Here is a 22,168-nt window from a genome sequence, read left to right as displayed (position 1 = left end):
GTAGTAAAGTCTGGTTTTTGTATGAATAAGGAACTAATTTTAGTAAATGACCTACCTGTAATAAAGAGGAAAGATTAAATCAACATATATGGGGGAAGTTTGGTCAGTTTACATAACTTTTTATTATTATTAATGAGCTCTTAAATTATATCAGTCAAAACTACAGTTTGTTATCTCCATAGGATATTGTTCTTCTGAATGCTCCTCTTGTGTCTTAATGCGTAAAAAGTAAAAGCCGCATTGGATTAATTAAACGATACTGGCATCTAAACTTGTATGCTTGTATTAATGTGCACAACTAGAGTGAGTAATTCTCTTACTGCATACATTTAGTCTTGCTTGATTTTATAAAAAATCACTTATCAAGTAGATAAAGTGGTAGTGGTATACACTTTCTTATTGAGGTTTTATTCTGTCCACATGAGGAGGCGCAGTTAGCTGTGACAGTTTTGAAACTGTTGTTTTATCTGTTTCTAAAAAGTCTTTTTTTTTTTTTTGTACTGTTTGTTTCATATTCAGTGTACTTACTTGTTTTTAACTATCAAGTCGTAGCAGCAGAAGTAAGACACTTAACTATGCAGTAGCTCTTTGAATTTTTATTTTGTAATATTCTACAAATTTAGGAATTACCATTGCTAACTAGGGAATCTTGGTTTCCCATGCTTTTATCATTGCTGCTGTTAATCTGGATATTTAATTTGGGTTCCCCCACCTATAGCTGTACAGCTTTACACGAGCCAATTTTTAATTCAGTGAAATCTGGCTTTTTCACTGATAGCGGTAACTTTGCCATGTTCGTAAGACAGGTATTTGTTTCTTCTTGGAAAATGGCTACAGAATGTTTTATCTGGTTTTATTCGATGTGCTGTGACCTAAGTGATAACAGCATAAATAATCATGTAAAGGTTGTTTCTGTAGCCATTCTGTTGAGATTCTAGCGTCCGAGAGAGTTCTCTGGCTGATTTATTTGGAATTATGCTTCAGCAGAGGCTTTCTGCCACCCACTGCTTGCTTTGCGACACTGCTGGCTGTTCTTTATTTTAATTCTCAGCTTGATGCTTTGACTCCTGCAAGGTGAAGCGTTAATTTTTTTAAAACCTCATTAAATCTAATTGGTTATTTGATCTTTGTTGGGTTAGTTGTGTGAATATAACTGCTGAAAACTTTGCAAGACTTGGACTTAGTGATGTAAATCTGTAAGAATACAAATTATAGCAGCATAGATATTAATCTGGCTATTCATGCTAGGCAAAACAGACAGTATGCACTGAGTTTCCTAGTACGTGAAGGTAGCAAAGATTATTTGATTTATTTACTCATTTTTAAATCAAAGTGTAGCTTACGTTGAAATAAACAGTTGGTTTTGGCACAAATATCACTGTTTTCCAGTAATTTGAAACAAACTTGTACTTACTTGACTTTTCTCAGTCCTTGGCAAAGCGATTTGTAGAAAAACAGGCACCAAAACTGGACGGTCACATCCCCCCCACCACCCTTGTATGTCTTCAAACCAGTCCGTTGGGATACTAGCGCAGCCAAGAACTCTTATGATGTGACAAATTTAGCTTTCTCTAATATTCTCTATGTAGGTGATTGAACTAGAACTGCTGGGAAGAACAGCTCTGTTACTGGTACCTGACAGTGTCGCAACAGTGTTGGCGTGCAGAATTTTTACTGTTTTCCTCCAGGCAGTAGCTGTTGGCAACCACAGATCTGGGAGGTTATGATTAACTTGAGTCCATAATCTCAGTGTTGTTCCTGAAGTGTTATGTAGCTTTAAAGCACAGATGTTGGCCTTACCTAATAACTCAGTATTTCCTTCTTGGTTTTATTCCTATATAGCCATTTATCTCCATGATGTCAAGCCACAGGGTTTAAGAAAGGAAATAGCACACGCTGCTTGGCAAATGGAAAAGTTGCAACAAATGTCCTCAGCTTTGACAGACTTGCAACTTAATGAAGTAAATCATTTACAGCTTGATAAAGAATAACTTCAAAATTTGTACACGTTCAAATCTAAAGCAGTAATTTACAGAAGTAATTAATTTCGCACTGTCATTCACACTGATATGTAAGACAAAAGATAAGGCTGATGTATTTTATTCCATGTGTTGCAATGATAATACATGTGAGCACCGCTGTGAAAGCAAGACCGTCTGTACATGCACTGGTCAGCAAAACACTATACGGGTAAACTAGCAATATAGTTTATTACCTTGATGAGCAAGACTTTTCTTCTATCACCTGGGACTCATGTAAAGAGTAATATCCTCCTGTGTAAATACAGCCTGCAAGAGTAAAAATAGAACAGGTAATATGAACTCCTTGCCACCCCACTGCCTAAAAGCAATGTTCCGACCCTTCAGCGCTCAACTGAAGTTGCTAGTTTTCCAGTCTTTAAAACTGGGTAGAAGTCATGTCAGTAAACTGTATGAGAATGTATTTCTTACTCTGTTTCGCTTCTGCTCTTTTTTACTTTTACTACTGCTTCTTTTTCGTTAGGCTTACGGATGCTATGATTTAGAGGTATGCCAGAAGAAGAATATCTCCAAGAAAAACTATCAAAGATGATGTGAGGAAATCACTGCTTTTCTTCTACATCACCCAGTGTTACCAGAATTCGTCTGAGATTGTGCTCGCTATCAGGTAGGCGCTTTGCAGGGAAGAATAATCCCCATCCCGGAGAACTTGCAGTCTAAGTCTAGACAGACGTGTAGATGCCCTGTGGAGGGGTCAGTATGACTAACAAGCCAGGAGGCGTGTGCTGCGTGCTTCCCAGGAAAGCCCAGTTGCTTGGTGAGCAGGGAGAGCTGCCCATCGCTCCTACAGGCCCCCTGGGGTGCCAGTGGCCCCGAGGAGGTGTGCAGCCAGGCAGAGTGTGCCTGGCCCTCGCACAGCAGCTTCTGCCCTCTCCCCCTGCCTGGGCTCTGCTGCCGCGGGAGGGTTAGACAGCGCTGCCTGCAGCAGCAGGAGGGATCTGTGCTACCGGTGAGAGTTTCTTTGTGTTTAGTGTGTGTGTTCTGTTTCTAAGTTAAGGTATTCATTTAATTTCTTTATTAAAATTGCAGACCACCTCTGTAAGAAGACCATGGGGAAATATGCATGGGAGCCTGAAGAAGATATTTTAATATTTTAATATTTAAAGACAGCCCTAAAAAATATATGTTTAAAAAAAAAGAAAAAAACAAACCAAAACTTTATTTTCTCATGGACAGAGATGAGGATCAATCTCTTAGAACAAAAACTGTGAGAAAAGGCTGTACTCTGACTATACCAGGCAGCTGGGACAAGGAAGTCAGGGAGCTCTCCGAAATTTAAAAAAATGGGGAATTTGGGTGTTTTAAAAGTTGTGACTGTAAACCGTGGGTTTTTTTTCTCTTTACAGAAATTACTTGTTGATGCATTAACAAAGATGTCTAATCTTCACATCATATTTTTAAAGATAACAATTGTGTCTTCTCCCAGTACATTTTCTGTCCAGTAAAATCCAAGAAAGTGTAGGTGTTCAGCAGCTTTGAAAAATGAGCCTTTGCCTCTAGATGGGAATGCACTGTCATCAGAGGTCATTTATTTATTATTAATTGTTGATCTAGTAAGTGGTTTGGAGTTTTTTTATTCAAATTTAATCGTTTTGCTATTTTTCTGTCTATAGTAAAGGACCACTAGATACCTAAACGTTATTAGGGTTGCTGCTTACAGGTAGCCCGATACAGTTCAGATATGGCAGTGTCAGTGGTCACTGGGTCGCAGCTGCTGCAGCGGTGTGATTTTTGGTTTCAGTCAGCCTGGAGTGATATACGCTGCGTGGATCTAGGTGGGACTTCCAGGCTGCTGCCAGCCGAATGTGCTGCTGGGTTTAGATCAGGGTTTGGCAGGGATCCAGGTTTAGGTCTGAAGTTAAAGTTTGTTTCAAAACTCACAGAAGCATGTGTATTAGGATTTTGTTTCCAGACACTCAGAAGTGAGAAAAGGGAAGGCATCAGGCTAAAATTGGGAGGGAGGGTTTATTTATGTGCTTTCGTGTAGAATAATGTTGTGCAGATCTCCTGTGGAACTAGTATTAGACATGCCAAACATGCAAGCAACAGCAAAAAAAAATTGTTTGTTTCAGAGGCCTTTTAACTTTGGGCTTTCCTACTTTTATTATGTTTACATGTTTTAGTCTGGTGTAGCTGGTTCCACATAGCTGTGGAAAGCATTACAGAAACCTTGCATATGTGTATGGAACTACTAAAATACTGGGAAGTTCCTCTGAAAGGGTAACTTGTATTCTGTCACAATGAATGATATCTTTTGGCTAAACCTGCACCTTGGACTTATTTTGTGTATTTTTGTGAGAGCAGCCACTGGCTGGGAATGATAGTGTGGGTTTTTACAAGGAGGCAAAATGAGTCGTTCTAATTCTGGTGGTAAGTGCTGTGGCCTCATCTCCAACCCCCTCTGTACCTGGCAGGGAACGTCTCTGAGGACAGAGGTGAATTGTCAGGCTTGACTTCATGATTATTGGACTTCAGCTGCAAGCTGAGAAAAGCAACTGAAGCTTTCTTTCTACACATAGAAGCTCAAAGTAACACAAAGCGCAAGACAAGTGCCACAAGCAAGCAGAGAGTTTTAGTCGGTTTGCCACTGTCTGGCCGTGGGGGGTGGCAGTGCACTTGTGCTGAATGAGTGACAGCTGTGGAGCTGCGACAGAGAAACTGTTCTTGTTCAGAAGCGCAGGGGAGGATTGCGATGCGTGTGCCTTTCACATGGGCACCCTGCAGAACGTCTCGTTCCCTTATGCTTCTCGGTTGCATGCAGACAGTGGAACAGCCTTGTGGTATCTTCCCATTTTACTCCTCAGTGCCTTTTCCCCCAATTTTTATAGCTTTCCACAATCGGCTGGGCATCAGCTGAGCAGTTTTACCTGGGCCAGGAGGGGAAGGAAATGGCCTGACACGTGGTTTGGATCTATTGGTTGCTTGATGCATGTGAGTTGTCATAAGTAGTTTTGTGTATGTTACTCTCGGCACTAATCTTTGCATTACTTTTTTTGGCTTGATAAAGATGACTTAGTGGATTAACAGCTGTTATTACCTCACACTGTCACCATGCCATAAATCAAAGGCCCTATAAAGTTTTAAGGGAAAACTCGCTAAGGCTTGGTGGAGCAGTGGGCTGCAGTTAGCTGGATAGAAACAAGAGCCTGGTACCCTGCTCTCTGCTTGTGCTTCAGCTGAAAGGATCCTCTTTCTCCGTGCATCCCGGTGAGTTACACCCTGATTAAACTTTAGGACTCCATTAGTTTGACTTATTTTTGTTTTGTAATATGTCGTGCATTTTTTTTAATGTGGTGGAGCCCCAGATTTAAGTCTGATTTTTTTGGGATGGCAAGCTGGAAGAGCAATAGGTTTGAAGGTGGAAGGACGTGTAGGGGGCGGGGGGGGAAAGATTAACACAACCCTGCCGCCAAAGCTGCTGCGATGTTGAAATCTGTTCAGCTTTCCCGGGTGCTCACGGCTCCCGTAACGGGTTTCAGGCCTTTCGATGGGGTCGGATACCTGACTGAAAGTTACCGGCACAGGCTGCCCTCGCTGTGCTCGGCCCGGGCCCTCCTGCCCTCCCGGCCGGGCCCCGGCCTTTGCCCGCCCGCCGGCCGGGCGGCGCCGCGCTCCGCTCCGCCCCGCCGGTGCCGCGGGCAGCGCCCGCCGCTTATCGCACACGGGGCGGCGGCGCGGTCCTTCCCCCCGCCCCCGCCTCCGCGGCTGTCGGCTCAACAGGCAGGCAAGTGCGGGCACCCCCACGGCGGGGGCCGCCCCGGGGCGAGGGGGGAGGACGGGGACCAGCCCCGGCGAGCGGGGCCGAGGCGGCCGGGCGCCGTGTGAGGGAGCGGAGGTCCCGGGGTCGCCGCGGGGGGGGGTTAGCCCTGCCGTGAGGGAGCGGAGGTCCCGCGGTCGCCCCGGCCAGCGGCCCCGAGGCGGGCGGGCCGAAGAGGGAGACGGCCCCGGGGCCTCGGTCTCCGCGCCGGCAGCGGCCGCCTCGCCGAGCGCGGCCGGGGGAGCAGCCCCCCTGCGGGGCTCCGCTGGTCCCGGGGATGGGCGGGGGGCACTGGGGGCCTTTGCGGCTCCCACAGCCATCGCCGTCGGGCGGTGCCGCACCGCGGGCTGCAGCCGCGGGTACCGAAGGGCAGCGCCCGCCGGAGCGGGTCTGGCGCCCCGCGCTCCTCGGGGGGTCCCGCTCGGGCCACCGAGCTGTGCGCCTGGGTGGCCGTTCCCCTGTTGAGGGGCTGAGGCGTACGGCACGAAGGCTTTGGCTCGGGGTGGAAAGCTGCTGCGCGCCATCCTGGCGCACGGGAGCGGCCGAGTGTTTGTGCACGGGGGAATGTTTGAACTGTTAATCCGTGGCCAACTGTTTAGAGGTTAGTTGCCACAATCTTGACTCTTGCTAGTACGACTCTTCTAATTTCTCTTGCACTAACTCCCTGCAATAGATTGTTCACAGACCGGCTCAATGAAGCAGTCAGTTTTGGGAGCTGAGCACAGGTTAGATACTCCAGTGAGGAAAAAACCCTGTAGTTCTGAGTGTCTCTGCATGAAGTGTCGTGCTTCAGTTAAATGTTTATTCTGGTCACTAGTTGTGTCTCTCAAGGCTTATTTACTGTGTAGGAATCTAGAGACCTGACAAGAAAATGGCTTGTAACGCTCGGGATTCGCTGTGTCCCTTGGGTCTGAGGATACCTGTTCTGTGATACCTCCTCTGTGCAAGTAATACTGCAGAATTAGTCGTGACAAAGAGCCTTCCACGTCAGAGTAGTGAGCGGAGCTAATAAGTGCGTGTGAGATTGAATCTTGGTGCTTGTAATGAAGCACTTCTCTTGTGATTTGCCAGCACTGTATTTCTGACTTCTCATCTGTGTTTTTATTGCATAGAGGTTGATTTTATTTACTCGTGGCCATCAATACATGGAGAACTGTAGCCAAAGATAACTGCTACTCTTTGAGCTTGTTTATAGGCTGGGTGGTAGCTTACAGCAAAAAGTGTAATGAATGCAGTTAGGTGGATTTTAGCTGCTCTGGTTTGGATTCTGCACAAAACTGGCTGCGTTCTTGCATAGAGATTGGAAGTGGGTAAAATACACAAAAATATTAAATTGTACTGCATTACCTAATAAACCTTTTCAGCAAGGTTCTTTAAAGAAAAGTTTAAAAAAAAAGTTGCTAACCAATTAATTTCCTCTGTGATGCTTGTAGAAATGTCATTCATTTGTTTTTTAAGAACAGCGTAATGAAGATCATTCGTTATGGTTTGGTTTCTCAATCTCTTAAAGGAATACAAGCCACTAACTCTGGAAAACAGTGTTTTTGAGTTAATTTTTTTTTAACTGAAAATTCACTATTTTTATGTTTGTACTATCTTAACCTGCTTAATAGCATTCAAACACTAAATAATACTGAGCTGTCCTGCTCAGTCTTAACTGTGATTTTTTTAAAGTGCATTTTCTTCAGTATTAAACTGACTTATTCTAAAGGCATGCAAATAAATAGCCTTACAGTAAAAGGGAAAAGAGACTTATGAACGGAGGTGAGACAGTCACTATCTTCAAGATACGTGTCTTTAATAAAAAAAAAAAAAGCGGGGGGGGGGGGGGAAGCTTTGAAATGCTGACTCTCCTGATAGAAATGACATTTTTTGAGAACTTACTGTGAGTCACATCGCCCCGATCTCTATGTGGTGCGAGGTGAGTTGTGCTGCAGTAGCGTTACACAAGCTGATGACGCTGTAACAAACCACTATGTCTTGAAAGCGTTTGTAAAACAGACTTCCCTCTCCTGCTGACAGACCTAGCTTTAAACAGCTGAACTGTCTCGGGGTAAGCAGAGCCCTCAGTAAGGTGAAGTGTGTTGTAGGCTTCACTTTTCTAGGCAGTGCTCTGAGCCTTGTACACGGACCTTCATTAGCAATGGGATTTCGTGCTCTATAAGGCAAGTATCAACTCTCATGTTTTGTTGTGCATAGTTTGAAGGATGATGGGTTAAGTGTGCAGTGTGTTCAAATGGTCTTGTAAAATCCTAAGACTTCAGCTCAGCTCAGTAAGCTAACTATAAATTTTCCCCTTTACCTTCATTTTGGTTCTGTAATTCCCCTATTCCTTTATCTCCAGTGTCCAAAGTAGAGGCTCGATGTGTTGTTGACTGACTCGATCGTACAGCTGCTGTCTAATGTGGGAGCTTAATATGAAGGATTTTGTGGTTCTTTTTAAAAGAGCTGTCGACAAATGACACTTCAGATTGTTTGTTTCTGTATAGTCTGAAACAATTTAGGAGCAAAATAACGCTGCCTTCTCAACAGTTAGACTGCTGTTAGTTAAGATGCATCTTGTGTGTGCTTATAAGCATGCTTACTTCAAAATCCCTTTGGTCAGAGAGGGTAACCATTCCTTAATTAGCATTACAAAAATGAAGTCTTGTTCTCTTGGTCCGGACGTGGGTGTGTCATCACCCAGCGGGCCACTGTGCCTGCTCTGTGTGTTTAATAAAACCCAAAGCAAAATCCTGCATTCGTGAGCTTCCGGAAGCAGGCTGGCCCTCTGAAAACCGTCTCGCAGACGGAAGTTGCAAAACTCCCTCTTCACAATTCATCTCTTTCTGGCTTGGAGAAAGCAGGACACATCTCCAGCAGGTAACTTCTATTTCTAGGGTTAGAACAGCTTCCTCCCCTCGCTTGAGCAGTTTGTCCACATCTTTAAATAACTGCCTGCACTAGATAAACAGCCTTCTAAAGTGAAACTAACTTATTCTACAGTTGTTTTTTTATTTTGAATGGGGAGGGGGAGTGGGAAGAATATGCCTGCATCTTGGAAACTTCCTGTGATAAAATTGTTTTTACAGGGGACACCTCTGAGATTTTCCCTCTCTGTCCCAAATTAATGGTACTGTAGGGGTTAATAGTGGGACTTCATGGGACTTCATAAAGAATTTGGGGTACACGGAGATGATGTATGTTAAGATAGCACATGAAGGTGCAGAATGAATTGCTCAGCCACATCTAGCATAGTGGAGAATTTTGAAGCTGACCTTAGAAGATTTTCTTTAAAATATTTCAGGTTTCTAGTTTAGTTTTCAGACTTCTGTCTGTAAGTACCATAAATGAGTTCTACCCTTTTTAAGTGAAAAAGCTGGAATTCTTGGTGGATCACTCAAGGAATTAAACAAAGGGGAGCGGGTACAAAACATGGGATGGTCTTGTCAAAAGTTGCTTTTCAAGTTACAATGGTTACTCATTCTTTATTGGCAATGTGGCAATAAGGAACTGAATTAAAACGAGTTTATACCTGTTTTATTACTGAAAAGCCAAAAATCTCATATTTGGTGTGTGCAGCCAGTGGATTTAGAACAGGAAAAGTTCTCGTTCACTGTAGCAGAGGGAGGGAAATGTGGGTTAACCTTGACTGTGTTGTAGATAACGCAATTGCATATCCAGTGCTACAATTGTCAAGATATATCATGCTTTAGGGTTCTGGCTCTCACTTGTCAGGTGACAGGGTGCAGCTCTAGCAAGGGTAAGTACAGATTTCTGACCTTCGTTTCCAACTATTTTGCTGATGTAGAATCTAAGAGGTGACCATGGCTAGAGAACTAAGTATTTGGGGTATACTCAAAGATCCCAGATCTATGAAGATGTAAACTCTTGTTTCATTGAACTCTGTTTTCCTATCAAGCTTACGGCTCACTCCTCCTCCTGCAAAGACAGACTAATACACATACCCTTGCTCAAAGCTTACCCTGATGGCTTGCACCCCTGAGAGGCAGCGAGAAGGGATGTGTCTGATGTGCGCATATGCTGGTACATCATAACATTAAAATACAAATGTAACGCTGTGTTTCACTGACACGTTACAGTAAGTGGAATGACACTTGGTATGTTCACCCAACTGCCTTGTTCAATATTTCAGTGGTCCACAACACCCAGCAAATTCTTCTTCCTTTTTGCAGCACTCATCTCGTCAGGGTTGTAATGTTACAGCTGGAGTTGCAGCATGTGCATCGCCTGTGCTGTAGGACCAGATACACTTTCCCGCCATGATAACCAGAAAACGTTCTTATGCTTTGTTAGAATTCATTTGCTGGTATGAAATTTCAATTTCCTGGCAGAGGAAATTTTTTTCTTTCTTCCCCAAATTGATTACAATCCATTTGCAAATTAGCGGCTTAGCTGCAATAAAGGCTTAGTATTATAATTCTTGCCTTGAAGACTCATCTAGGCATATAAATAAATATAAAATCTACCTTCTGTAATTGTTACTGGTGCCTTTCCTTATCTTGTAGCTTCCCACTTATGAAAGATGTCAGCAATTGGAGTAGTGTCCTCCTGTCTCCGTCCCGGTGTATGGCTGCTGAAACCAGGAATGCAGCAGATGGGCTCCTTCGGCTTACATACAGCAGCCAGGTGTGCTGCCAAGGATTATTATGAAGTACTTGTGTTGGGTGGAGGTGCTGGTGGAATCACCATGAGTGCTCGGATGAAGAGGAAAGTGGGGGCAGGAAATGTGGCTGTTGTTGAGCCAAGTGAGGTAAGTCTTCCCTGGCTGTAAAGCACTGAAAAGAACAAGCTTTTCTTTTTTTTACATATGTGACCAAGTTGGTCCGATTCTCATCCCTCTGCAACCCTACACGTTCTTAACTGTGGAGAGGAAGCCAACTAACCATCTTTTATAAGGCTTTGAGTGAAATTGGTTACTCCATGATAGAGATGCATGCATCCCTCCAGCTTTGTCATGCAAAACTCTTGGTTTTCTATACAGCTTCTTTGTTAAGAATAATAACAATGTTAAGAGCACATTGCTTCCTATTTGGAGTGATTTGCTTTCATCTTAAAGTCCCTTTAAGCAGTTCTTAAATATCCATTTGAACATTTCTTTCAGACTCATTACTATCAGCCGCTGTGGACCCTGGTTGGCGGTGGTGCAAAGCGGCTGGCGACTTCTGCCCGTCCCACAGGGAGCGTAATGCCTAAAGGTGTTGAGTGGATCAAATCTCGAGTAACTGCATTGGATCCAGATAAGAACTGCGTCTGGCTGGAGAATGATATCAAGGTAACACTGTTTAAAAAAAAAAAAAAAAAAGTTAGTCTCTTATTCTGTGTCATGAGTTGTCTATCCACCTTCTGCAGATCCCCTTGCAACTGCCTATTGAGCAAGACCTTCCTCCAGCATCTACGAGGCCAGGAAATTCCACTTAGTCTTATGAGAAGTACTTGATCCTAAAATCTGTTGCTAATAAAAATTGTTTTAGATAACTAGGTTAGAATAACATCAACTTAAAATATCATTTTCATAAGTCTTTTCCCGTTTATAGTGAGCTGAGCACAAAAGATAGACTATTTTGCTCCAAACACTTGGGTTTGTGTGTAGCAAAGGCTGTCTGTACAACTTGTAATACAGTTAGCATTTTAACTATAAATTATTCTTAGAGCTATTGCTCTGTATTGAATAAAATTCATAGTAACAGATTTATATGGCTTTAAAATTAAAATATTTTTTATTTACATTGCTAATGCTCCCTATATCTCCTTCCCTTATGACTCTGTTGCTGTCAAATAACTTACATTTGCTTTGAGGTAATGTTTTGGGTTTTATCTAAAATACTATTTTTTTCCCCCCCCTTTACACAACAGATATCTTACAAGTATCTGATAATTGCCCTTGGGATAAGTCTGCATTACGAAAAGGTATTTGTTTTACAGTAATTATTTTTTTACTAGTTTTAATGGCATCAGGTACCCTTATGATTCACTAAAGTAAATGTCTTTTCAGTACGCTTTTTTATACTGCAAGATATTGAATGGTAATATGAATTAAAGAGCCAGGAGACAGCCTAATGACTTTATTCCTTCCACAGATCTCTATGTAACAACGCAAATTACCTTTGGGAAGGTCTTTTAAGACACCTTTGTTGCATCTCTATGGCAATATCAGCGGATGGGGCAGCAAGTTAAATGTAGAACTTAAAGGCAGTCTGTAATAATGAGTCTGACTGTAGTCCGAAGCATCTCTGATGTAAACGGAAGTGAGGAGCACACAGCAGTCAGTAAAATCTGCCTTGCCGAATTAATTTGACCCACGCTCACCTTTCTTAAAGGATGCCCTTCAGAGGGACCAGCTGAGTTACCGTGGTTGTGTTTAAGTAGGCCCTGGGGTCCTTCCCCTCTGTTAGGTTTCCTGTACACTTTATATGGTGGGACTCAGAGGAAAACGTTAACGCCATTGTATGGCACAAGAACGACCGTAGCGATGTGTAGAAGGAGGAAAAGACAAAGGCAAGAGGTTCGAGTGATTGACTCTCGTGGTTTTAACCTGGCCTGAATATGATGTAGTACCTGATAATATATTTGAGTATCTCCTTGAAGAGCGCCCAAGGCATACGTAAAGCAAGAGCTAATCTTAGTTAACTGTAGTCACACCCGATAAATTCTGGTGATTAGGTCAGTGGAATGAGGAGTTGCATTGTGTTCAGCGACCCTCTCAGCCTTCGTATATATCTCTTCAGTACAACCTGATAAAACTAAATTAAGTAGTAGAAGCTATGTAATACAGTTAATCACTATTATTCTGTAGTGAATAAAATTCATAGTAACAGGTTTATATGGCTTTAAAATGAAAGCGGCCAGTTTAAAAAGAGGGATGGTTTCTCTTATTTGACTTCACCAACAGCATACTTCCTGGTGTAGACTGTAACATCCCAAACACATTGCAGTGCATGTAACGTGACTCCTTTTTCTCGCACAATTTCTGCAATCCAATATTTTGAAGTTGGGACAACTCCCCTTCTCGCAAGCAGATGCTCAGGCTTAGGAGGAGGAGTAGGGAAATAATTATTAGAGACAGTCAAGTTAAAGTAACCCTAGGAAATAAGGTATCTGCAACTGACTACTGAAAAGCTTCATTCACCTTATAAATCTTCATAACGCCGCCTTCTTTTTTTCCTGGTTTTTACTTGCAGTGATATGGCAGTAACTTTATATATTCTTACTCTGAATTTCATGCAGTAGCCCACAAAAAATTTGGTCTGGGTCTGCATTGCACACCTATGCTATAGATGACACAGATCAGAGTCATTTCAGTAAATGCTACATCTGCTAAATCACCTACTAAATTCTAATGGAAATATCTGATTGCTAGGCTTATTTTCAAAAATGCCAACTAGCAAGTATGCATGGGCTTTCTTTTTGTCAGAGGCTTCATAAATAGCTGTTTCTTAAGTCTGCACTTAATACTTGACAATGATGACAAAATTTTTGCCACCTCGACTCTAAACCTGAATTCCATTTCCTTAGATCAAAGGCTTGCCTGAGGGTTTTGATCACCCTAAAATCGGTTCCAATTATTCAGTTCATACGGTAGAGAAAACATGGAAGGCTTTACAAGATTTCAAGGAAGGAAATGCTATCTTCACTTTTCCAAATACTCCAGTGAAGTGTGCAGGGGCTCCTCAGAAGATCATGTATTTATCAGAGGCCTACTGGAGGAAAGTAAGTATTTTACTCTTTCTGCCAGTGCTGGCTTCCACACTTGGAAGGAAGGCTTGTTCTAAGGGGTTCATATTATCTTTAAAACAAATAAAAACCACACGAGAGGAATGTGACTCAGGATTATTAAATAAGAGTGACTGACTTGCTTTTTCTATTATTAATGTGTAATAAATGAAGCTAACTGAATGGTACATAAATATTCAGCATATATTTAATGCTGGAGAAACTTGTAGAATTCAGAATCCATAAGGAAATAACTGCTTCCCCTGTTTCTGGTGAGCTACAGGTACAACTGTTCTCAGCCTAATTTATAACTTCAAGTGGTGCAATAAAATAACACTGTCTGGAATTAAGTAATTCTTGTTACTTTAAGTACTTAATAGCTGTTGCCATTTGTTTTCCTGCTAGTCTGAAAGGTGGCTATGCTTGCTCCTTGCGGCACGCCGTCTGGCCATCAGGAGGAGTCTTGGCCAGGCTGTCAAAGCAAGCTCAGTGGAAATGAAAGACAACTTCAAGTGGAAGTGTCTCAGGCTTCATATGTGGTTAAGTTTCATGAGCTATCTGCTGGGCGAGTATCTGAATAATGCATAGAACTGAAGGTGTCGGAAAGCTATATAACGCTAAGCTGCTACAAGTGCTTGACCTGCATACGGCAGTTCCTCAGCCAACTGCAGCCGCCTCTTCTCACTAGCAGTTTGGCGAGAGGGTATCTTCAGTACCTCACTCAGAAAGGGCAAAGATTATCTTGTCGAGCTTCTAACACGGTGTGAAGTAGCTGTATCTCAAGAATTCTAATGTTAATACTTCATTAATAATTGAACTGCATTAATAGTTTTATCAGCTCCTCAGTAGTGCAGCACTGTTCTTCCGTCTCTGCTAGCTTGTCACAGTTTTTTTAATAGAAAAGGCTAATTTCATCTCTCTGTGCAGACAGGAAAACGTTCCAAAGCAAACATAATGTTCAACACTTCACTTGGTGTCATTTTTGGCGTCAAGAAGTACGCTGATGCATTACTTGAAATAATCAAGGAGAGGAATATTGCTGTTAACTATAAGTGCAACCTTGTAGAAGTTCGAGCAGACAAGCAGGAGGCTGTGTTTGAAAACTTGGACAAACCCGGAGTGACTGAAGTTCATCAGGTCAGGAGCTTTCAGACCTCTAGTTTGGTCCCGTTTCTTTCCCTTCTGTACTGTAACATATCTGCTGCACTATAATAACGTGATGTCTGCTTTGTTGTATACTGCCGTTACCTCCTGAGAGTACCATCTATAACTTTAGCAGAAGACGAAAAAGTTTGAAACTATGGTGAAGAAAAAAATATTTCACAAACCATGCCTTGAGTCCTGTATGCCTTGTTAGTATAACTTGGGAACGTCTCAGATGTATGTGGAGGAAGGCAAATAGCTGTTATGCCAGTCTGAATGGAATTGCCTGAGAAGGTTCATATTAATGACAGGATGCATTTCAAATTTGAAAGCAAGTTTTCATTCTATATACTCGCGTTTAAAAAAAGATAAAAACAAACCAAGAAAACCCTTCTCCACCCTGCTCTTACTGTTTTATGTCAACACAGGTATGATTTACCTGATAAACTAGCCATTGAGTGCCTTTTCTTTCTGTCTAGTATGAAATGCTTCATGTCACACCGCCAATGGGGCCACCTGACGTGCTCATCAACAGTCCCGTCTCGGATCAAATTGGCTGGGTGGATGTAGATAAGGAAACTCTACAACATAAGAAGTATCCTAATGTGTTTGGTATTGGAGACTGCACCAACCTTCCAACATCAAAAACTGCTGCAGCTGTAGGTAAAGTTGCATGTGTGTGTTATGAAAAGCGTGGGACAGTAAGCTTTCTGTTTAGTTTGTTACTCCTGAGGTCTTGGCTTCGATTATTTCCAGCTTCCAAAAAGACCGAAGTCTCCAGGGCCACATAATTAGCTACAGACCATGCCGATGCCATTAACCCACGGTTCTCTTGTTCCAGCTGCCTCACAGCTGAACTAATGCTGTTTCCTGTGTTCACGGAACAGCATAAAATGAGCGTACTACTCTTGCATTCCGTCATCATTCAGTGACAAAACTTTCTGCTCTATCTTAGAAGCTCATGCATATGTGTCAGCTAACTGATAAGTCACTATTGAAGAATCGCGTGTTCCATACTTGCAGACACAAGGTCCAATATAAAAACACTTTAGGCCTATGGTCTCACAACTGAAAAAAATGTGAATAAGAGGGTGGAAAAAAAAGAAAGGCTATACAGTATGTTATTGGTGTAACTTGAAGAATGGTGTAGTCAACTATTCCAGCAAATGGGTCTAGAATAATTCCCTTACAGCACTCAAAATGAAACAAAACTTCAGCGCGCCAGAGTCTTAGTGTTTGGGAAGACTGAGCAAGCATAATTTAGCATAGGAGAATGGGCATAGACTAAAAACATACAGCTCGAGTTTCATTAAGCTTTAGCAGGTTGGAAACAGTGAGGCCCAAGCATTATTCCAAAATATTTTTCTTTCTTATCTGGGACTGTGAACTTCCCAAACCGATTTGACATATGAGTTCAATTACAACTGAATTGTCCAACAAAATGCCTGGCTACTACTATCTGCTCTAGTAATGGCAATAAGTGCTTCCTGTAACAAAGCCTTAATGTGCCTTTTTCTTCCTTATGTAGCTGCCCAATCTGGAGTGCTTGATAAAACTATTTCCCTGGTAATGAAGAACCAGTTGCCAACTAAAAAGGTACCTACAGCTCTTGTCTTAGGGAGAAGTTATCTTGAATGTTTTCTCGATTCTCGCGCAGGAAGTCTCGCAAGCAGCTGCCCCGTGTGAACCGGAAGGCAGGAAGGGCTTTGCATCAGCAGCTGGGGTGCTAAATGGCTAAACACTCTGTCGTAATAGTAACTTAGTTGCACAATTCATATTCTTGATACTGCTGTTAAAATTATTATCTATTTAATTCTTCGACTCCTGAGTTGAAAGGCTGATCAGTCTGGGTTCTTCACTAATGCGGGTGACTTATTTAGAGTAAAACCATTCACTGGAATAATCCCTACTCCAAGAAAACCCTTGCAAACTTTACACATCTCTGCTACGTTAAACTTGCCTCCCCTGTACAGAGCATGATCTTTTAAGGAGTTAAATTGAAAGTTTTGTACTACAGAAAACGTCAAGCCTATAACCATGTTCAGGTTTCTCTTTGAGACTTGGTTTTCATTTTACATATGGCTTCTGAATTAATATTCCTTGGGGTAATTACCTGAGTATCATCATCCATACTCCTGCGATCCTCTGGAAATTCTTACAACTACATTCAAGATGCTGTTTATATATTGTCTGTTAAAGCTCACACCAGCTCTCATCCTGATCCAATGGTCACCTATTCTGCTGGTTACAATAATAACCAGCAATTAATGACACAAAGCCCTGTTGTTCTAGGTTAGTTCTAATTTAAGCAATGTTAAGCAAATCTACATTTGAAATAAAATGGCTTAGTTTTATGGTTATTAAACCATAATTGGCTTAGCAGCCTTCGAAACTCGCTGGTATTAATGCTATAAACGCAGAAACCTCCTACTAACTTATTTTGAAATGCAAATGTTAACCATATTGCTTGCAATACCTCAGCATTTAGACTTCACTCAGATTAATGGAAAGGGGATATTCTTCATTGCAGTATGATGGATACACTTCCTGCCCGCTAGTAACAGGCTACAACAAGGTGATTCTAGCAGAATTTGACTATGACGCTCAGCCTTTGGAGACCTTTCCCATTGACCAGAGCAAGGAGAGAGTAACCATGTACCATATGAAAGCCGATATGATGCCTTTTCTCTACTGGAATATGCTACTGAAGTAAGTATTTCAATTCTGAGCAGGCACAAGTGCTGTGATCATTCAGAAAAAAGCCAGGTACAGATGCCTGTTCTGGCTCAGTTCCTCAGTAGAATAGAAGTAAATCAAGTGCATCCTTAGTCACAACTAAGACCTCAGCTTTCTGAAGACTATGGGCACTTTGCTAGTAACAGCTTTGTTCAAGCAGAATAGGCTTGAACTAGACATAAGGGCAGCCCTTGCCCAAAGCTGATTTTCCAAAACAACCCCCAACACTCACCTCTTAACAAGTATGGTATCTTATGGGAGGAAGACAAAAACAGTCCTCTCAAACCCTACTTTGATGGTACATACATAAAACTTGATGAAACGTTCTCCATTTATAGGGGATACTGGGGAGGACCAGCTCCTGTCCGGAAGCTAATGCACCTGGGCTTGAAGTAACTGCTGGTTCTCAGTGTTGGTCAAATCCTTTTGAAGAAAAAGGACTGGTCTCTCACACTGGATCAATACCTATCCTCCCTCTTGGACAACCACATGGTAGACTTTTTTTTTTTTTTTAAATCAAGCTTTTGTCCTAAATTCACCCTTTCCCTCTACTAAGGATTGAGTCTTCGCTGCTTTTCTATGTAAACCAAGGCCTTAAACTACTTCCGTACATACACGGGAGTTTGAATGCAAGTGTGAACTTGCTTTAAGCTACAGAACACTACTGAAAACTTCTACGGCAATCAGTAATTTTAGAGCTGTTGTATATGTAAAGTTTTTTCCCCTCACTCTAAACTGAATTGTCTGCATCAGAGATCAATGCATGCACTGGATTTAAGAGAATAATTCAATGCTACTAAAATGGCCTGAAAATCTCCTGTTGTTCTCTCATTTTTGAATAGCAAGACCTGCCCTAATTTCTTCATCAAGCAGCATGGATTATAGAAATTTATGCAGTTATGGGAAGGAAATATATGCACATACACCCCTAGGATAGTTGTGTCACTTCACATCAGTTCCACTACAACATTTTACTCTCATAGGTTAACAACATAACAGTGAAAAGAATTGCCAATAGATTGGCAACCAGGAGAAGACTGAGATCATCTGAGGCCACACACTAGACTGAAACACAAATTAAGAGGACAGACAAGGGGGCAAGTGCTTTTTAATCATGACCATATATAACTCAGTTTCAAGGGAAGATTGAGCAAAGTCAAATTTAAGAGTTGAGTCTTCACAGAAGCTGGAACTTTAGTGGCAGTCAGGTAGACAGCGCAGAGCAAACAAGAATCATCTTCACCCACAAGAATCATCAACAGCAGCTTATTTCTAAAGAGAAACATATACATGAACACATTTCAAGTTATAGCTTCATGTTTTTCAGCACAGCCTTTAGAAGGGTTTCTTTTAAGTTGCAATTATAAGCATGAACATGTACCTGCATGTTAAGTAATTCTTCGATCTTATTCTGGATCTGTCCATACACATCATTAAACAGCTCCTCCTTTGATTTTGTCCCATTCAAGTGCACTTAAAGTAGAAAGTAAAATAAGAGAGCTCTAATTGAATGTTTCTGTAAGCCTGCCAGATCCTAATTTAAAGGGCATGCACTTGACCAGTATTGGAGAAATCCACTCCATGCACCTGCTTCAACTCCTCTCATGCATCTAACCAGTATGTAGATCCCAGGTTTGAAAAGCACTCTCATAAAGCAATCTTTCAAAAGTGCTTTTGTCATTAAAGACTCACCCACATCAACTCCGAGATCTTCCATTATCTTCCTGTGCTTTACATACATAGGCCAAACATGGCCATCAAACAATCCAGGTGGGTCCGGTACAGTGTAATTCCTTGAACTATAAATTAAGATATTGTTATTCAAGAGTAGCCTAATCACAGTTCAGGGAAGTGACAGATAGTTCATTCAGTTTCTCTACACACTAGCCGGAGCCTGTTGCCTCCAATATAGTTTCTGAGCTTATCAAAAGTCAGTCTTTAGCATAAGCTGCAAGCATAAAGATACTCCCAAAAAAGTTGGAATTTGATGTGTTGGTCTAAAGTACTCAAGATACAAAAAGGATTCCTAAGACTGACTGATCTTAACATTGATGAATAGCCTTCTCTTAAAGCTTTAGCAGAACTTTGGGTAAAAGAGCTGGCTGCTTATTCCTCTGAAACATAACTTTTTCAAGTTTAACATGTTTCATGTGTGTTAATAACAGTGTATATGTACAATAATACAGCTAAATATAAAACCCCAGGATAGTTCAAGACCTGGGAACCACGTTATTGGAAAAGCAGAGAGAAAGCCTCTTGAAAGATCTGCACTGAAACTGAGCGTTAGTCTCACATATGCAATAGTTTGGAGAAAGCTTTTGGGTTTGTTTGGTAAAGGAAGCTACAGTCTTTTAATACAGCAGCTACACTAGTGTTTAGGCTTTCTTATCTAAACGCTTTTAAGAGAAACAAAGCCTTGAATGGACTAAGATGTTATTGGGCTAGCAAGGGAACTTAAGAAGATAAGCTTACCTTCTTCTCCTTTTACACTCTTCATATGGAATGGAAAGAAAGTACCGATGGTGGAATACGTCAATCAATGGCCTGAAAGAGATACATGTTTGGTTACAGCTGGTCAGTTTGATTAATAGCAAGAAATGGAAAAGTAAAACTACATCTATTTCCTGTACTTAGAGCTATCTTCAGATTTGTGACACCTAAACTCAGCAGCAGTCAGTACCAGCTGCTAACTCTTTGTTTAGGACAGGTCTTTTTATTCCCTCGGAGCTTTGCCTGTCACGTAAAATCATATAAAAGCCAAAATATATGAAGTCACATTTGATTACCTGTAGGTGTAAAGTAGAAAGCCTTCAACAATAAGAATGTGGACTGTTTCATCTCCTCCCTCCTTATCTTGTAAGATTTGGGCATCCAGTGTGTTGTTGATCCCGTGAGAACGTTCGAACTTGACGGGGTTTTTTATCCAGGCATTTATGGTACTCATCATAGCTTCCATATCTAATGCACTAATCACTAAGACAAAACAGACAACTATCATTAAGCGGTAATTAAGTATCACCTAGTAAGAGAGTCAGTACAAAAATAATGCATATAAAAAGTCAAAATACTCAAAGTTTTTGAGTTACACTGTGATAACGCTATCACAAAGCCTTACCATCATACTGTTTAAACCCATCTTCAACTTCTATTTCATCTTGAGGCTGAAACAGTGATAAGAAAAAAAAACTGCTTGGTCAGGACAGCAACTGGAAGGCTCGATACCCACCTCAAAACAAGATTCAAGATCCGAACCCTGAAGCTAGGAAGGGGAATCTTAACCCTCCACCAGGTTTCTTTGCATGCAGATAAAAAGCAGTACTAACGAGGCTAAGATAAAGCAGCCCGCTCCTCTATCTTCCCACCAACACAAGCACACCGCACAGCAGCGCTCCAAGAAAACGGAAAGTCACCGGGCCGTATTACAGCGTCGGCTGAGCCACGAGCAGCGCCGGCCAAGCGCTGCCGCGGACCTGCCCCGGCGGGTTCGGGGAAGGAGAGGAGCGGGAACGGCCCGGGCGGCGCCGGCAGCGGGCAGAGCGCCAGGGCGAGCGGGCGGAAGCAGGCGGGGGTCACCCCTCGCCTTCCCCCGCCCCGCAGAGGGCGGCCGGCGCCCGCCTCACCTTGAAGAAGTCATCCTGGTGCACCACGCTGCAGTTGGGCAGGGCCTGCATCAGCCGGCGGGTCAGGGTGGTCTTGCCGCCGTTGGTCACCCTGCGGCGAGGAGACACCGCCCGTCGGCGACCGCGGCGGGACACGTGCGCGCGCTGCCCGCTCCCCCGCGCTCGCGCCGCTGCGGCACGAGGAGGGCCGGGTGGGGGAAGGGAAGCGCGCCCGGGCCCAGCGCCCCCATCGCGCCCCGGGCTGGGCTGCCCACTCCCCCCGTCCCTGGGCCGCCCCGCCTTTCTCACCCGCCGATGCCGATGATGATGTTCATGGCGCCTCCAGCAGCCGCCCGGCCCGACTCCTACAGCCCGTTCCTGAGGGGCGGGGGGGGGATGGGGAGGGTTGGGGACCCGGCGTCTCCGGTACCGGCCGCCTACGTGCCTGAGCCGGGAGCCGGGGAAGGGGGGAAGAGAGGGGCTGGAGAAAGAGGAGAAGGTAGAAAGGGGAGAAACCCAACGTCAACTGCCGGGCAACGCCATGGTGGCCGCAGGAGGGAGCAGCAGCAGAGCTGGTCCGCGCCGCACCAGAGCGCTCCGCAAAGGGAGGCTGGTACCCGCTGCATGCGCCTTCCCCTCACGCTCCTGCGCGCCCATTGGCCAGCTGCCGCCGCCACCGCAGCCAATGGAGAGCGCGCGGCGCCGACTATTGGGTAGAACGCGTTCACTCACGTCCGATAGGGTGACAGCGCAGCTGCTCGGCGGTGCTCATTGGCTGTCGCCCTAGGGGGGCGGGCGGCTGCGCCCATGGCAGAGGCATGGCGCGCCTGGGGGAAAGTGGGGGCTGGCGGCGGGTGCGGTGCAGTGGGGCCGCGCGCTCCCTCAGGCCTTGCGGGGACCGGGCGCGGCGGGGTCCCGGCACCGCCAGCAGCGACGGCTCGGCGGGGACCGGCTCGGTGCCGCCCAGCTCCCCCGCGGTGGCAGCGATCGCCCTGAGGAAGGTCGGAGCAGGTGTCAGTTCCGCCACTCCCTCCTCAGGCCGCGCTGCCCTTCCCGCCCCCGCCCCGGGGCTGTTGTGGCGGCTCCGGCGGCGGGACCCGCCTGGGGCGGGTGGTCCCGGCCGGGCTGCGCTCCTAGCGGTGTTAGCGGTAAGGCTGAGGCCACCGACGGGCCGTCCGGGT

The 22,168-nt window shown here is 43.8% G+C and overlaps 2 protein-coding genes across 11 annotated transcripts; one reads left to right on the top strand and one right to left on the bottom strand.

The window, feature by feature from the left end:
- The first annotated feature begins 2,502 nt into the window (after positions 1-2,502).
- On the top strand, positions 2,503-18,203 carry SQOR (sulfide quinone oxidoreductase). Of its 10 annotated transcripts, none has more exons than XM_074600633.1 (10): positions 2,503-2,646; positions 10,305-10,549; positions 10,901-11,071; positions 11,653-11,706; positions 13,312-13,506; positions 14,437-14,646; positions 15,132-15,315; positions 16,181-16,248; positions 17,183-17,361; positions 17,727-18,203. In XM_074600633.1, exons 2-10 carry the CDS (start codon positions 10,322-10,324, stop codon positions 17,782-17,784), a joined length of 1,347 nt encoding a protein of 448 aa, XP_074456734.1. In that variant the 5' UTR covers positions 2,503-2,646; positions 10,305-10,321; the 3' UTR covers positions 17,785-18,203. The 10 variants fall into 10 exon arrangements, with proteins under 10 accessions (XP_074456734.1, XP_074456736.1, XP_074456743.1 ...); XM_074600635.1 differs by lacking the exon at positions 2,503-2,646 and adding an exon at positions 4,806-5,246; XM_074600632.1 differs by lacking the exon at positions 2,503-2,646 and adding an exon at positions 5,419-5,763.
- A 262-nt stretch (positions 18,204-18,465) lies between these two features.
- On the bottom strand, positions 18,466-21,649 carry LOC141748488 (nicotinamide riboside kinase 2-like). The gene is made up of 8 exons (XM_074600643.1): positions 21,297-21,649; positions 21,009-21,099; positions 20,504-20,549; positions 20,175-20,361; positions 19,861-19,932; positions 19,081-19,187; positions 18,770-18,861; positions 18,466-18,660 (listed from the first exon to the last, which is right to left on the bottom strand). Exons 1-8 carry the CDS (start codon positions 21,320-21,322, stop codon positions 18,655-18,657), a joined length of 627 nt encoding a protein of 208 aa, XP_074456744.1. The 5' UTR covers positions 21,323-21,649; the 3' UTR covers positions 18,466-18,654.
- Positions 21,650-22,168: the final 519 nt, after the last annotated feature.

This window comes from Larus michahellis, chromosome 9, assembly GCF_964199755.1.
Source record: "Larus michahellis chromosome 9, bLarMic1.1, whole genome shotgun sequence".
Taxonomy (NCBI): domain Eukaryota; kingdom Metazoa; phylum Chordata; class Aves; order Charadriiformes; family Laridae; genus Larus; species Larus michahellis.
The sequence above is the reverse complement of the archived record's forward strand: the minus strand, read 5'-3'. Positions and strand labels throughout refer to the sequence as shown.